Source organism: Natator depressus, chromosome 3 (genome assembly GCF_965152275.1).
Source record: "Natator depressus isolate rNatDep1 chromosome 3, rNatDep2.hap1, whole genome shotgun sequence".
NCBI classification, from domain to species: domain Eukaryota; kingdom Metazoa; phylum Chordata; order Testudines; family Cheloniidae; genus Natator; species Natator depressus.
This window is the reverse complement of record NC_134236.1, coordinates 142740023-142758325: the sequence shown is the minus strand read 5'-3', so window position 1 is coordinate 142758325 and position 18303 is coordinate 142740023. Positions and strand designations below refer to the sequence as shown.

Genomic DNA, 18303 nt, shown 5'->3' with positions numbered 1-18303 from the left:
TGCTAGTGGGACAACCATTTTCAGCAGTACTGAAGGAAGATACAAGGGATAGACATTTTGACACCAATTGACATACACTTCGACATTGATGGATAGCGTCTTTGTTTACATAACTATATATACTAGGGAAAACAGTGTTGATCTTAGACAGAAACCTCAAGAACTCAAGCCCCATCTACTCTTCAAAACTGACTACATTTGGCAATCATATAAGAAAACAAGATAACAGCCTGGTCAGATAATGCTGTTTTGTTAATGGGGTGGATGGGACAAAACATATTTATGGAATCTGTAATGCTGGTAAACCAAGCGCCAGTTCTGAGCAAGATCAAAGGCATTAGCTAAGAACACACAAATTCATAGCTGCAAACCAAACCAGCTCACCTGCATGTTAGTATTGTTCAAGACAGGGGTTAGTCTTATAAGAATGTATTTAGCATTTAGACTCTATGGAATGCTTGTAAACTGCTGCAGGCATTAATATCACTCCTAATGTCTGTATTCCATGCTATAAGGAAATATGTAAGTTTTACTTTATAACTTTGAAAATGTTTGCTCTGAACTTGTGAACCCAGGCACAGGAATTGTCCCCCCATGCCCATTAAGGACTATCAAGATTAAATGGGCCTGAAGGAACATCACAATACAAAGGATTGGTGAATGGCCCTATCACACCTTGGAAATGCTACATGCAAGGGAGCTTGTCTCAGGGACTGGAAGTAACCTGAATATTTTATTTATAATATTCCAATTGTCACTAAGACCAGCTTGCCTGGGTGGCAAGATAGATTGGAGAGCCTAAGGAGACTGTCTGTGGCTCCATGGTAGAACTGTTATAATGATCCAGGAGTTCACATCTGAGGAAAGGAGTTCACTTTTAAAAATTAGGTTAATAATAAGTTCAGTTTTGTGGCATAAAAGGGGCCTGATTTTGTTTAGTATTTTACAAGTTGGTTGATTTTTACCAACCTGCATACCTCTAAAAAGTCTGTGTGCTCTTTAAAAAAACCCACTGCACATCTGTTTGCTTGTGTTTAGGTCTTCAGGCAACCAACACACACAAAACTTTGATAATTTAGAAAGGAAGTCAACAGGGTTGTTTTTGTTACCTTCTTTTCAAATATATTACAAAAATATGAAGGAGTTTTATTAAAGTTTAGAAGGAGATGACATCTTTGCATTAGCACTGTAGTTCCAATGCTCTTAAGACAATTAGATATAGTGGGCCCAATTCATCTCTCATCTGCCCCTGTGTAGTTCTCTTGACTTCATTGGTTTTATTCCTGGTTTACAAACAGTGTGAGGAAAAACAGGTGCAAATGTTGACCTTAAAGATAAAGGGAAAATTCCCACCAGCAGTGTAAATCCAGAGTAATTTCACCAAGTGCAATGGGGCTGATACAGATTTAGACTGGCATAACGGAAAGCAGAATTTGGCAGAAAAGCTTTATTCTCCTCTCACGTATACAAAAATAACCCGGGGGTAATTCTGTTGAAGTCAATGGACTTTATATTCATATTATAAAACTATGTATAAAACTGGTATAAGAAGAGACTCAGGTCTACAGCATTTCTTATAAAACAGCTTCCCTGTGAAACAACACTGATACCTCACGTTCTCATCAGGAAGATCCTAATATCCACAAAATGTAACTGAAGAGGTTTTAAAAAAAAAAAAAAAGGTTAGAAATACCCATCACATACATCTCTGACTTTGGAGAAGAAAATCATATAGTTGTTCTTGAGCCACTTCAATAAAAAGGGTTCTCATAAACTAAGAAGAAAGTTGATAGTTGATACTTCAATCCCTACTCACGTGATTTTGAGCCCAGAATCACACTGCCGTTTTTCCAATGGGACCTTGGTAGGTATAAATGCTTACAGCTTCGTTTTCACTGGCTGATGATCAGGCTCTACATTTCTAACTTTCCAATGTGTCCCATTGTGACACACTGTACCTCAAAAGAACACTCTGTAACCCCCATATTCATCATTCATATATGGTTGTGATACTTCACACACTGCATACTGTGTAAGAAATCATATGAAAGGCCATGATCTGCTGAAATTGTTGTTCTGCCCAAATATGTATATCATTAGTGTGCATGAAGTTATGAGATTTTGCTGTATGGTTGTTACTGAAATATGCTGTAAATTTGCTAGGGACATACAAAGAAGGCAATACACTCCCAGGAGGGTGTTTAATGTCCATTAATCAGCAGGGAAGCTGAAATCAAGGGATTTACAATTCAATGACAATTGCACAATCACCACACAATGGGGATTGCTAAACCCAGTCTCTCAGCACAGCCCACCAGGACATGTCTGGGCAAGTGTCTTCTAGGCACGTGGACTAAGGACATAAAATAGGGGACAGTGGCATCATGCTTTTGCCTTTCTCCTCTCCACCCTATGCTGGAAGCAAAAGAATAAAGACACTGAGAAGACGAAACCTTCAACTGAGGAGACTGGTCCAGGTTTAAGAGGGAAACCTGTGTATTATGAACTGTAACATATAATGGAGTGAGAAAATTGCTTGATCTAAATACTGCCTCGTGTAATAAGGTTTAAGATTAAGATTGTGTGCTTATCTTTTATTTTCTTTGTTAACGATCTTTGACATTTTATGTTTTATGATCAGTGGGCTTGAAGCCCGAAGCCCACTGAAGTCAATAAAAAGACGCCTATTGACTTCAGTGGGCTTCTAGCCAAGCCCTATGAGAACTTTAGCATTCATTTCAGAGAGAAAGGGACCTCTAAAACTCTAAAACCTCTAAAACTGTAAGTAATTGATTAAGGAGATAAACTGGATAACAAAAGTTAAAACACCAGAGAAGGGGACTGGACATTCCAAGTAATTGCAAAGGTGGGTTTTCTGAGGAAGGTGCCAACTGATACAGTGAAACCAGAAGAGTTTCTTTAGCATATTGAATCTTAACATATCAATAGACAGCCCGTTTTCAGACTCTCACAAATGAGAGATTTGAAAGACTTTCTAGACCATATAGATTTGTCTAGTGCCAGCAGTGTGATACTGTAAATGCTTTACAGACAGGGATGAAGATAAAGGACCCGAATGGAACTACTTCAACTGACATCTGCTGAAGATCTGGTCCAAGGATCCTGCCCTCAAAATCTGTCCCCCACCAATTCACCATTATTTCATACAGTATATTTACCAGTTGTATGTCCAGCTTACTTATACATTATTCTGCTGATGGGGTTTTCACCACATCCCTTGGGAAATTATTCCACTAACAGGCTTCTCCTTCAGCAAATGTTTCAGTGTAATTTTCCCTTTGTTTATTTTCATTCCATTACTCCAACTTAAATATATCCCCTTGTGTCACCATAAATAAATTCCTCTCTTCCCTATGTATTTACAACAAAGCTTTATTTCTTTTAATCAGTCCTAATAAATAGGTCAGTCCCTCAAGACCTTTAACAATACTTACTGCTCTCCCCTGAATTCCCTCCAGTTTGCCAACCTCCTTCTGGTGCAGAGGTGCCCAGAACTGAACCCAATATTTTAGGGAGTATGTAGTTATGCTACGTAGAGAGGAATTCTTCTCTCTTTTGTCTGCAATGGGATGCCTCTGAATTGTCTGCCCAAAATCACATTCTTTGTTTTTTTGGTGGTGGGAGGGAATGGAAATTAATTTCAGTAACGACATCTGATCCTTTTTCATTTGAATGCAAACATTTAAGGTATTGGTCCTAAAAAACAAATTGAACTAAGCCTCATAAAAACGACTGCACATTTTAGATAGTTTGCTACCACTAATGGCATCTATCTATTCCATGAACATGACTTTTTAAAATTTGTTCAATTATACATGAAATGAATTATTACCTCATTTGCATAAGAGAAAAATCTATTAATGCTTAATTGAGCCTGAACCAGTTGTGAAACAGGTGAGAATGTATGGGTGGATACCCTGATTGAAGTGCTATTAATGTTCAAGATAGCATTTTAATGAATTAAGCGCAAATTCATTTGTATGCAAAATCACTGTTACTGCCTAATTGAGCCTCAGTCAAGTTATATTTGAGCAATAATTGCACATTGTTGGCTCACTTGTGCAATGGTGGCTATGTGCACGTTGGCCCCGGACCAACCTAGAATCCTTCCCTGATACAGCTGCATACTTCTGCTGGGAAGGAGTATTTAAATGTAATTATTAATTCTCATTAAGTATGACTGTAAACCATGAACACTTAGCTTCTAATTTTCCTTAGTAGTCTATCATTATTTGCATATTACAGCATCTACATAAATTAATTGATTGAGTAGTTCTATACAGAATAGAAAGAGCTAGATTGTGGGCCTGATTCTTCTCCCATATGTGCTTTGGGTGTAAACTCGGAGTTATAATATTAATGCCAATTGAGTTATGCAATAAAATTGGTGGACTAGGGAATCAGGCCCAGTGAATATGGCAGCTTACATACGCTGTGTTGGCTTTATGATGTCTGGCATCACCAATGTGAACCCCAAACGAGCTAAAGTCATGCAGCCCAACTGCTGTGACTTGTAATATCACTACTGAGACTCTGAGCCAGATCCTCAATGGGTGTAAACTGGCATTGAAGTGAGTGGAGCTAAGCCAATTTATACCAACTGAGATCTGATGAAGCAGGTTGATCTTGTGGAGACGTAGCTCAGACCTGGGGTGATCAAATTATCTAAATGATACAAACTGCCCTAGAGTAAGTACCCATTGCTCACCAACACTAAAATGTTGGTGGCTGGTGAAGTCAGTATTTTGTTGTTCTCCTGCTCTTGATCTATGTTCAATTTCCTCTAATGAAGTGTGCAGGTAAGAGTTTTCCTGCATTCCGAAACTGCATATCCCCAAATCTACTACACGATGATCCTTGGCTTAAAGAAGAAAATCTGCCAGAAATTCGAGCTGGTAAAATCTTCAACCATATCTGTCATCAGTGAAAAACCCCTAAAAGTGTCTTTAATAGCCAAGCTACTCATTATCCCCACCTTGACAGTTTTGTGGTTCTCACCACTCCGTTACAATTGCATTTGCTCTTCTTCCATTTTGCAAAACGTAAAGTCAGTGTCAGTGAGTATCGCCTCAGTGAGTAGGCACCTAGGAGCAGATCCTCAGGTGATGTTGTATTGACTTCAGTTTAGACCAGCTGAGGCTTTGGACCTTAAAGTCTACCTGCCAACATCATGCAAAAGCCTTTTGTTCTGAGTGACTAAGAGTGGAAATTATTCATTAGGGATTGGACAATATCAAGTTTTCCAGCTTTTTTCTAACTTTTTCTAAAATAGTTGTCTCATATTAATCAAGATCTTTATTGATGGATCTCCCCAAGCTGGATGCCTCAGTGATGGTTCTCCAGCCTTATTCCTCTTCCTGAATGGACTCATTCCCCTTTCTCCTTCTCTTCTTAATTCCACCCTGTACATTGCTGCATCCTTAAGGCCCTATGTCCCAGGTTCTTTAAGAGATCTCTCTTTCACCTTGTCTCCCTTCAGGAACATTTCTCCTTTCCCAGTCCCCTGGTTCTTTGCCAACTCTCATGCCTATATGTCCTCATCTCTCTCTCTCTCTTTTCTATTCCTGTTTTATCTGTACTCTGATTTCCATGAATAAATTTTGAACTAGTAAATTAATTCACCTATTTCTAATGCACTAACAGTTATTTAAATTCATCTAATCACATCAGACTAGGGTGCTAATCCAAAACCCACTGAAGTCAATGTGAGTTTTTCCAATTATTTCAATGATCTGTGGAACATGCCCTTATCAAGGGGAAGATAAAGGAGGTGATATAGACACATTCTAATCTTCACATCAGTGTAAATCAAGACTAATTGAAGTAAGTAGTTACACTAGTGTAAAGCCACTATAAATACTATTGAATTGCACCCATACACTCAAGCAATAACTCACACGCCAGAGAGAGCCTGATTCTGCCCTCACTAAAATGAATGGCAGTTTTGTCATTAACTTCAGTGGCAGCAGGACGGGCCCAGAATGCAGTACTAAGAGGTACTAAGAGTTTTACTAAGCTAAGATTCGGTGGAACATCATAGCTAAAGACAGAGTTTGTATGTGCCAATTCTAGTTAACGAGAATCTTAATGGTGACAGGAGCTCCATCAAGCAGCAATCTCTGCCATTAAAATATTATTCTACTTAATTGGAATGATCTGCTGTTTATTAGCTGTTATTGTCAACTTTTCCCTCAACAGCTGCTCCATACATGCTGTGGAAAAACTCCTTTCCCGATGGCATTGAGGGAGCCTGTCACTGTACCTGATTACTGACAGATTAAGGAGGGATACAGGCAAATAGCACTGTTGTGCATACAACTGGAGATTTGGAGGTGGCCCTTCCAAAGATTTCCAGTGTTGGACAAAACATATTTTGTCTGATTATACACCAGCACCATTTTTTCAGCAGTGTAACTTCACTGACTTCAATGGAGTAACTCCTGATTTACCCCGGTGTAAGGGAGAAGATGATCAGGTCCATTAAGGCCAACAATAGTGTCTGAATTTGCCTTATGTAACAGCCTGACTCTTCTCTCACTCACACTGGGCTTTACACCAGTGTAACTATATTGACTTCAGTTGAATTACTCCTGATTTACACCTACATGAGAAGCCGAGTGTATGTTCTCCACCTTTGCATTCTAGAGGATAGTCCATGAGGAGCATTGCAAGAGGCATAATTATAATTTGAAGACTGAAGGAGAACTCAGGGTAACCTCCAGGGTGAAGAGTCATATCCACACTAGCTCACTAGCACTAAAAATAGCATGTAATTGCAGCAGCGTGCGTGGCTAGCCATTCTAAGTATGCACCTTTTCAAGATGCTAAGTACATACTCAGGGGAGCTAGCCACAACTACAGCTTATTTTTAGTACACTATCTTGGCTGAGAGCTACGGAGGGTATGACTTCTGGAGCTGGAATTTACACATCCAGCTCAAGGTGTAGACATACCCTTAGTGAGGCCTCTGTGCTACTGGTCAGATTATTCTGAGTAGTGTTTTGCATTGTTTAGTTTATGGTTCACGGTTTTCTAGCTGTCCCCCTGTCTCTAGTGAAGAGGTTTCAGTGCTATATTTCTGTAGAGCACAGAGAGGTATAAATCGAACTCACGCAACAAATGCCATGACAATGCATGCAATACAACAGACACTTCATCCCTGATTCTCCTCCCATGCCAGCTTTTGCACAGCTATATCTCCACTGGCTTCAAAAGAGCCACTCAGGATGTGCACACATGTAACTGAGAACATAAGTGGACTCTTCGTATACATTCAAATAATCATTTTTCGTTTTCTCCCATGACTAGAAAGGAACAATTTCAAATGATAAATTTAACATACCCCATATTGCTTAGGGGAAATTCTTATACCATGATAAATTAGCTCAAAACAGTTTTCCCTCTTCCCTTTCTATAGTGATAGACTGTCTTTCGCTAAACAACAGGCCAGCTTCCCTTTGATTCCAACTTAGTCACACCAGTGTAACAATGACATAACAATGAAATGACATTCAATGAATAACAATGAAAAATATAGCCCAGCCTATATTTGTATACTCAGCTTTTATGCAGTGCTTTTCACCCACAGATCTCAATGCCCTTTACAAAGTGTGGTGGAGTATCAGTATCCTTATTTTATGGGAAACTGAGGAACGAATAGGGTTAAGTGACTTGCCCAAGTCACACAGTAAGAGAGAAAAGATGGTCTTATGGTTAAGGCACTAGACTGAGACTCAAGAGATCTGGGTTCCGTTCTTGGCTCTGCTGCAGACTTCCTGTGTATTCTTGGGCAAACCACTTAATCTCTTTGTACCTCAGTTTCCTGCCTATAATAATAATACTCATCATCCTCCAGCATTTAAGAGGCACTCACATACTGCAGCAACGTGGGCAACCTACACAGATTGATAAATACAGAAGTCTGTGGCAGTGCAAGGAATTCCCAGGTTTCTTCACTCTCATCCACGTGCCTACTAGACCATGCTGCCTTACTGGATAAGCATCGGTAGCTCAACAAACAGGATGCTTCCAGGAATGCAAACAAATGTAAAGAGTGAATTTACAAGACAAGATCTATTAAATAAAATAAAATCATCTGAGATTTCTGAGAAAGGAATTCATATATCCCTGCACTTTTCTAAACACTGTTTTCTTGCATTATCAAAGTCATTAAAATGTGTAAAAATGATTATTTCCAACAAGGCATTACCATGAATTATCACCACTACTGTTGCCTAGCAACCAGGGTCCTTTTTGAACAGTGAGCTCTATAAACCGGTATCTGGAGTTTGTGCAAATGGGTATTCATTTGAGGGTTTAAACACATTCATCTTTGAAATCAGAGGCAGATAACACAGCACTTTTGTAAATCTGAACACTTTAAAACAGTAACAATTACTGCACACATCTTAGCAAAACCTTCTTCCCGTAGCACACTTAAGTCCTCTAAAACATGCTCAGTGCTGGAGTTTCGTTCCTTCAGCTTGTTGGAGCGTGTGTGAATCTTTATACTTTTTATGCAACTATTTTACATTCAAGCAAAGGAAACAATCCTCTCCCACTGAGGGAGATATGCATAATGTCAGAACCAGGGGACACTGACGAAATTGAAAGGCAACACATGTAAAACTGATAGAGGGAAATAATATCTTTCACCCAATGCATAATTAGCTGGAACACATTGCCACAGATATCATGGGGGCCAAGAGCTTAGTAAGATTTTTGAAAGGATTAGATATTTATATGGATAATAAGAAAACTGAGAGTTGCATTAAATTGGATAATATGGGATATATATTCATACTTCAGAGCACAAACGGATCATTAATTACATGTGGTGGTCTATTATGAGGATTCTCGCACCTTCCTCTGAAGCACCCAGGATTGACCAGGATCGGAGGCAGGATACCAGGTATCTCATCTGATTTGAGAATTCCTACATTGCTATGTTAATCTACATTAACTGAGTTTATGCTGAAGTTAATAACAGTCTGTGTTATTGCTTCCAATCTGTTTTTCTTTGGCAAGAGAATCCGCTTCCAACTCCCTGGCTTCTGAAATTCCATAGCCACATGGATATGAAGAAACATTCAAAGCATATTTAGGCACTAGGAAATATTTTTTCATGAAGACTGCAGACACAAGGACATGTTTGTTCCTCGCATAAACATGCACACTCCACTGAAGTCAATTTAGCTGAGTTTGCTTACCCCAGCTATAAATTTGGACCATTGTTTTTCATACTTCATCTTGCAGACATGGGGCTTGATATAGCATTGAATGGAAGTTGAGGGTTCTCAGCACTTTACAGTGTGGAGAATGGACTTGCTTCACTGAGAAAAATGAACATCATTTGTCATTATCTGATCTAAGTTGTGTGGTAAGATATGGGATAACCCTTTTCTGAGATTTTACAGTATATTGGGGTTCCCAAGAAACCATATGGAGTATATTGATAGATTGCCATATAAATACCAATGGCTGTTTAATAATATAAATCCTAATAGGATGCTTTGTCTGTGTGCTGTTTTATGGACATTTGCTGAGTTCACATACAGCATCACACTGTCACATAAGAAAACGCGTGTTAATACTACAGTACCATTTGCAAGACGTTAGTTCACACGTCGTTAGGCTCACAGCTTACCCTCAGCAATGAAATACTGTGTCACCTTGAAGAAAGGTAAAACCTCTAAGTTAAACAGGCTAGACTGGAGCACGCAGAGCCAGAGGCAGCACTAGGAAAGGGGTATTGTTAAGACACACCATTTGAAGGGGAAAGGGAGGGGAGTGAATGTACAGGTTATAACATCCTTTAGAACAGTGCAATCCACTCCCTATGATGCACCATGGACATGCCTCCTCGCCTCACCTTTCCACTCTGGGGCAATCGCACTCTTGCTAGGGCATGGAATCAGCAGCGTCTGCACTCTCCCAAGCACAGGAACTCCAATTTCCCTCACTGTTCAATGGGGTGTGCAAGGGGGGGAAAGCTCCTTCCTCTCTCCCACTGCCCCTGGCAGAGCTACAGGCAATCTGGCCCCAAATATGTTAGCGTGTATTCTAATATGAAATTTAAAAGGCTCCTTGGAAAGTATTTTAAGAGGGCTGTGTCTCATTGACAACCAGCAAACCATTTATGCTTTTCTTTTATCAACAGATTCTGGAGGAAATGCAGAACAAGAAGGAGCTTTAGCTGCTTTTCACTAGATAAACACAAACATGAGCAAGTGTGCTGGCACCTCTGAGTCTATGTAAACCCTAAAGTAGTACAGTATAACAGCTGGGAATCACTGCAATGAGAGACTGCCAGAGCAGCAAGTAGAAGGCACTTTTGCTGTTGCCTTTCTCCTAGCACACATTGCCAAGAAAGACAGCTGTTCTATTTGGTAACTATTTTACGTATCTATAGTCCTAGCCTAGGGAGCATGACTAACAAACACCCTCTACCAGTCCTTCAGCCTGCCTTCCTTTCAACCCACAAACATCGACAAGAAAAGTGATCTATTTTTCAAACATACATTAAGCTGCACTGTCAAGTATGACATACAGGACATTTTCACATCAGAGCTAGGCAAATGCTCCACAAGATGTTCCAGGAATATTCATTGATATTTTTATACGAGTTCATTTGGCCCTTTTGAGTGTGAGTTCTGGTAACATGACTATTTGTGAAAAGCAGATTTTAAGTTCACACAGCCAAGTAGTGATGGGAAACAAATGTTATATTAGCTTTTCAAACCAATTTCACAACCAGGAACCTGATTACTAGAGTTATGATCATCCAAGCCAGGAAGAGAAACTAGCCATTTGACCTATGTGACCAGTCACAGTTAAGCTTGAATTCTGAAAGTCCAATACCAAGACAAAAAATAAATAAAACTTGAGAATAACTTCAAATCACGAATACATTTGCAAAAAGGATTATCTGTTTGTGGACTCTGGACCGTAAGAAAGGTGAAATTCAGGGAATGAATTATTTGTTATGAATAGCTCACACAACTTTCCCTGATACATCCTCCCCCCCGCCCCCGACCCTCTTCAATGTTTCCTTCATGAATGGCAACATTCATCCAGACTCCATAGTATAGGATGTTGACTAGACGATTACTCTTTGCTCATGACACTAAGACCTGAAAGCTCTAGATGCTGCTACCTATGCTTTATGCTTTCTACTAGGAAAGCCATATGATTCACAAAAGTCAGAATCATTTAGGATATGGATAAGGAGTCTGTGTGACTGCAAACTAATGAATCCAAACTTGTTCTCAGACTCGCAGACATGACAAATGGCCGGAGATAATGATGAAGAGAAATGAGGACAAAACATATCCTCTATGTACACATTTTCTCTGATTTCCCAGAAGCTAGCTGAAACAGCACAGTTTAGTTGTCTGGCATGACCAAATAGAATGCATCTTTTTTGCAAGCTGATAAGGTGACACTCAGATTCGCACAAGACTAGGAAAAAGTCAAGAAACTTTTGAAATGCAGTAACTAAACCTTGTAACAATGCTGCATTTTCAGTGTGATGCGTGTGTTACCTACTGAGAGGCTAAAATCCACTTTGGAAATAGAAAATCATATGAGTTCCAGCTTGCAGTATCCTCCAAATTGTTCCATAAAGGGAGCAAAGTGTGTACCTGGGGAGCAAACAGGGAGTTTTTGCATTCTAATGTCTCAGATGCCTTGAGATGGCCACAAATCTTCAAACACCTCTGGACACCAGGACCACTGCACCAATTTTCAGTCCCCTGGGTCTCCATGTCAACGTGGCTCTGTCCCTACTGGCTGTTATCTTTGAAACCACCACCACCACCCTTCTTTAGCGGGAGGAAGGATTCACTCAGTGGGATCTGCTTCAGGAAAAATATAATGTTGACACAGTCAGAATTGTCTTATATGTAGGGAACCCAAACTTGTGCAAGCACCATGTGCAAAGGAGATGGAGAAACTCTGCCCTGATCATTGAAAGCACAAGGTTCAGAACTGAAATCTCTCTGCTCCATCTAGCTGGCAGATATCATACAGCCACTGAGCCCTATACACATTTTGCCATTTACTTCAAAGGGTGGTCAATCTGGCCCATAGTTTTCTATCATTCATTTCTCCATCCTTCCTGAGCACTGCTATTCAACCCCACCACAAAAACAAACAGCACAGCACCACAGAAAGGCACTCGTCACCATCCACTATGCTTAACATAAGACTATCACTTACTTGTATGGGATGTGTTTGCTGCCGTTGACGAGGGCAAGGATGACATTGCCGAGTGCTGACAGCGAAAGACAGAGTCCGGAGCCTCCCTCTCGGTTTTTGCTGAGCACTTTCACACAGCTACCCAGGTCAATGAGATGTAAGCGGCTGCGACCTCCGGACACTGCCATAAATGAAGATCGGAAAGAAGGAGAGCAGTTAGCATCGTGCCTCTGATGAGTTACTCTAAATGCAGCTCCTGGAAAGAAAGTTTCCCCCGAAAGCAAAAGCCATTGCTCATCATGACCTATTAAGGGGAATCAGTTCAGAAACCGCATCTCAGTAATGTGAGCAGTAACAAACGGTAGGAGTCCTGTTAACTCATTTCCACCACTCACAGCTGTAGATTGCTGTTCATTGCTGACCTGTTTAAAAACTGCCGGCATTAGCAGCAATCACAAATCCTGCAGGCTTCACTCTGTAGGAGTCACTGTTGTGCCATTTTTTTTTAGTGATTCCACGAATCCAGTAGTTCTCAAACTTCATTGCACCGTGACCCCTGTCTGACAACAAAAATGACTACACGACCCCAGAAGAGGTGACCGAAGCCTAAGCCCGCCCAAGCCCCGCAGCCCCGGGAGGGAGGGGGGGAAGCTGCCCCAGGGCTTCTGCCCTGGGCAGGCAGGGGGAGGGGGCATGTAACCTTAGCCCCCCTGGGTGGTGGGGCTCGGGCTTTGGTTTCAGCACTGGGTGGTGGGGCTCTGGTTTCAGTCCTGGGCCCCAGCCTTGGCGACCCCATTAAAATTTGGTTGCGACCCACTTTGGGGTCCTGACCCACAGTTTGAGAACCCCTGCACTAGTCCATACCTGAGTTGTCCTCTGTGCTATTGGCATTTCAATCTCCTTTGTCAGAAATGGAGATCTGGCCAGTGATCTACAGCTTGAGAGGCTGGTTGGTGGACAAAGGTTCTGACGCAGTTTCAATCTTTCCCTTACTTCACCATCCCCTCTTGAGTTCCTGATGTCCAAAATCAATAGAAATCCACCGAACTTTGTAGAATATTCAGCTTTGCTTGAAAAATGTTCAGCTTTCCAATAGTTCTGAAGGTGTATTTATGAGGAGTACTCAGAGACGACTTAAAGACATACCTGAGTTACAAGCTATCACTCCACATGGCTCTACGAGTACACCTTAGACATCAGAAGGGCATTATTCAAAATATTTTTCATAACTAATTTTTCATAATTGTAAAATGAATACTACTATCCAAATCACCCTGGAAATTAGAGAATTAAATTTGTTTTTCCTTTATATTTTTCCATCCATTATGAGCACAGACTTGTTGCTACTATAGGATTGGTGGCACTGTTTATGGGCTTTAAAGGAAAAAAGAGCATTGCAACACTTATTCCAAGAAAACAAAGCACATACTAATCGCTTGTCTACCCTACAAAATTAAGTTGACTTTATCTAATTTGACCTCGAGCCTCCGAATTAATTAAGTCAATTGTGCATGGCCACACCATGCTCATTGTCTCAATGCAGTGCCTACACTGATGCTCAAAGCAGTGCATCATGGGTAGCTATCCCAAAGTGCACCTTGCCACAGTGTGCTTTGAGAAGTTTGTGGAATGCCTCGTGGGGCCAAAACACTGTTGCATGGGAGAATGGGAACATTGTGTCAGCATCCCATGATGCACTGTGCTCAACAGCAAACAACCCAGTGGTTTTCGCACCTTAAAACCACTATGTGTACACCATGACCCCAGAAGCATGGAACCTGCTCAGTTGTGCACTCTTGCTGTGAGCATCTCAAACACCTCGCGCCTCCTCCTGCAGTTTTTCCAGAGCCGAAGTAGGGTCCACTGCGCGGAACATAGCGATGTCCTGCAAGCAGCCCTGCTGCAAGCCATTGAAAAAAAACAATTCACAGTTGCTGCTGGCAGTCACAGAGCAGCTGCACTCTGTTGAGCGCCGTTTCTGGTCCCGTGAAACAAGCACTGACTGGTGGGACTGCATTGTTTTCCAGGTACGGGATGACGAGGAGTGGCTGCAGAACTTTCGAATGCAGAAGGCCACCTTCCAGGAACTTTGTGCAGAGCTTTTCCCTGCCCTGCAGTTCAGCAGCACAAAAATGAGAGCTGCTCTGACAGTGGCGATCGCTATTTGTAATCTTGCAACGCCAGACAGTTACCGGTCAGTGAGGAATCAATCTGGAGTAGGTAAATCAATCGCAGGAGCTGCTGTGCTCCAAGTGTACAGGGCCATTAATCGACTTCTTCTACGAAGGGTAGTGAGTCTGGGAAATGTGCAGGACATAGTGGATTGTTTTGCCATGATGGGGTTCCCTAATTGCGGTGGGGTAATAGATGGCACCCATCTTGGCACCAGAGCACCTTGCCAGAGAGTACATAAACTGAAACGGATACTTTTCAATGCTGTTGCAAACGCTTGTGGATCACAGGGGGCGTTTCACCGACATCAATGTAGGATGGTCGGGAAAGGTTCATGATGCGCGCATCTTTAGGAACTCGGGTCTGTTCAAAAATCCGGGACTTTCTTTCCAGACCACAAAATGAACATTGACGATGTTGAGATGCTTATAGTTATCCTGGGGGACCCAGCCTACCCCTTGCTCCCCTGGTTCATGAAGCCATACATTGGCCGTCTGGACAGCAGTACGGAACAGTTCAACTATAGGCTCAGCAAGTGCAGAATGGTGGTTGAATGTGCTTTTGGTCATTTGAAAGGGCGCTGGAGAAGTTTACTAACAAGGTTGGACCTTAGTGAAGAGAACATCCCCATGGTTATAGCTGCCTACTGTGTACTGCATAATATTTGTGAAAAAAGGGAGAACATTTTCCGCAAGGGCGGGCAGTTGAGACAGATCACATGGCAGTCATTTTTGAGCAGCCAGACACCAGGGCAATAAGAAGAGCACAACAAGGGGCACAGCTGTGTATCTGCGAGGCTTTGAAAAGCCATTTCAATAATGAGCCATAAGTAATGGGAGCTGCTCATCTGCATTATGCTTTTCCAAATCTTCACCTGCCTTGTATCGCTGTCCCTGTAAATCCAACCCCCGACCCAAGCCCACTGCTTCTTTTCAATAAAGAACATTTATTTCTCGAATCCATTTACTTTATTTAACAAACGTAAGTAGAGGGAGAACAGAAAAAAAGGTAACCTTGGGGAAAAGGGGTTGTAAAGTTGGAAGGGGAGAAACATAGACTCATAGACATTAAGGTCAGAAGGGACCATTATGATCATCTAGTCTGACCTCCTGCACAATGCAGGCCACAGAATCTTACCCACCCACTCCTGCAATAAACCTCTCACCTATGTCTGAGCTATTGAAGTCCTCAAATCATGGTTTAAAGACTTCAAGGTGCAGAGAATCCTCCAGCAAGTGATCCGTGCCCCATGCTGCAGAGGAAGGTGAAAACCCCCCAGGGCCTCTTCCAATCTGCCCTGGAGGAAAATTCCTTCCCGACCCCAAATACGGTGATCAGCTGAACCCTGGGCATGTGGGCAACATTTTCAGCTGTGTAACATAATACCGTACTCCAGACCATCAAAGGTCTGGGAATGGATGCCTTCTGGTCCTTGTACCCTCCCCCTGAGTTATGTGAAAGGGAAAATGGACTTTTCGCCCATGCCTCAGGGAACGCTTTGGGGAGGGTGATTCTGCACCAGGCGATGCTGGCTGGCTGTCCACCAGGGTCTGCAGAGGGACTCTCCCCTCCTGCTTCTGTTCCTGCAGTTCAACCAGATGCCTCAACATGTCTGCTTGGTCCCTCATAATCAAAAGCACCTCCTGCGCCGCACGCTCTCGCTCACAAGGAGCTTTCCCGCTCTCCATGTCCATGTCTAACTTCTCAGACAGTGAAATCCTCCACGCTCCCAGCTCTGTGTCAGGTATCCCGGAGGCATTCATTATCTCGGTGAACATGTCCTCCCACGTTCTCTTTCTCCTTCTTCTAATCAGCGAAAGTCTGCTTTCAGGTGTTGATGTCACACTGAAGGACACATTTCCAGCTGTTAGTCATGGGAAAAAATAAAGGAGCCATTGTACATGAATAAAATGTTTCCATAACAAGGCCATTTTCATTAAAACGAAAAAAAAAACCTTATTACACTAGGTGCAAGCCATAACATAATCAGAATCTGTAACCATTCACTGTGCCATTTTACTGCTCCAGACATGGTGAATAGCCCCCCACCCCACCCCCGGGTCATGGGTGACAGCACTTTGAATGAAGTTTATGGCAAGCTCATGTCAGAACCAGAGGTAGCTAGTCAAACAATCGCCCCTCCCCATAGCACAACGGGAAGCTATTTACGAACTGGGCGGGGGGAAGGGGAACGTTTTCACTCCCAAATTGCGGAATCTCTCAGGTGGGGCCCCAGTCCCCTATCAGCCACTTTTAAGCTACTTGCCGAGCACAGTAAAGGCACATTAGCAGCCGTGTGGTTTAGCGATCCGGAATGTGTGTGTGTGGGAGAGGGTTCTACATGCCCTTTTTTTCTTGTAAGAGCACTTTTAATGAGAAATTCCCCTGTTTCCCCTAGGTGACCCTATGTGATATCAGTCTCCTGAGGGTAACAGAGGCGGAAAGGCAGGAGATGCTGCAAGCGTCTGGGTATCAACCCGGTCCTTATGCTACGTACCACAATGATGCCAGCAGAATTAATTCAGGAGTTGCGTGGGAAAGTGTCCTACCATGGTGGAAGAAATAAGACTGTCTTGTCCAGAAACCTTCTGCAAAGGATTGCAGAGTACCTCCATGAAAGTTTCCTAGAGATATCCATGGAGGATTCCTGGGCTATCCCAGTCCATATAAACAGTCTTTTCTGGGGGCCACCCTCTGTGTAGCTGGAGCAGCCTCTTGTAAGCAGAAAACCACAGCACCTCGCTTTTTCTTCACAGTAAACATGCAATAAAACTGAATGTGTGCGCCCGCTAAAGTTTAACTGGACTTTGATTGTAACTGTAGACTCACCAGAGGTGCCTTCCCTGGCATCATGGTCAGCCACCGTGATGTCCTGCGATCCACAGGGCTCCAGGGTTAAAAATATTTCCTGGCTTTCGGGGAGAATGGATCCACTGCTCGCCTGTCTCCCATTTTCCTCCTCCTCCTCATCCACCATATCATCCTCTTTGTTGTCCCTAGACTCACACACCTGTGAGGTGTCCCCGTTGCTTGTGGGAGTGCTGGTAGGGTCACCCCCAAGAATCGCATGCAGCTTTTTGTAGAACCAGCATGTGTGGGGTTCAGCACCAGAACGACTGTTCACCTCCCTTGCCTTCTGGTACGCTTGGCGAAGTTCTTTTATTTTCACACTGCACTGCTGTGTCCCCCTCGTATAGCCCTTCTCCCCCATTCCATGAATGATCTTTGCATAGATGTCAGCGTTTTCTGGATTGGAGCTCTGTCTGCACAGATTCTTCTCCTCACACAGCGATGAGATCCACCACCTCCTGTGCAGACCAGGCTGGAGCATGTTTGGGGAGTGTAGTCTCCATGATCAGCTGGAGTGTAGTCTCCATGATCAGCGTGCCAGCTCAAGCTGGCATGCTCCCAATGCTGATCAAACAGGAAATGGGAAATCAAAAATTCCCGTGGCTTGAGCAGGGGAGGGGCTGTTTCCTGTGTACCTGACTGCAGTGCAGCGGAGTTGAGAATGATCTCCAGAGTGGTCACAGATGAGCATTGTGGGACACCATCTGGAGGCCAATTACGTTGAATTACACAACACTGCGTCTGCACTACCTCGCAGTCGACCCTAAAATCGAATTAAGCGCTATGCCTCTCGCAGAGGTGGATTACAGAAGTCGACATTAGAGGCGACTTAGGTCGGCGTAAAGGACCCGGTAGTGTAGACACATACGTTAACAGGTCGACTTAAGGCGGTTTCCTTTGACCTAACTTTTTAGTGTAGACCAGGCCTAAGAAACAAATTTCAAGGACTTTGGGAGTACAGATGGAAGGAAGGAAGGAGAGGTCAAATTTTGGCTCTACCAGTGTTAACAGTACTCCTTTAAACTGATATTCTACCCTGAAAAGTAAATCTGTAAAAGCAGC

At 42.6% G+C, this 18303-nt stretch overlaps 1 protein-coding gene across 1 annotated transcript in view; it reads right to left on the bottom strand.

Annotated features, from left to right (window-relative positions):
• The window catches only part of KIF26B (kinesin family member 26B), a 423104-nt gene that overhangs the window by 62678 nt on the left and 342123 nt on the right, over nucleotides 1-18303 (bottom strand). The window contains exon 10 of the mRNA XM_074948941.1: nucleotides 12241-12400. Coding sequence (XP_074805042.1) covers nucleotides 12241-12400 — 160 coding nt within the window. The remainder of the gene's footprint in view (nucleotides 1-12240; nucleotides 12401-18303) is intronic.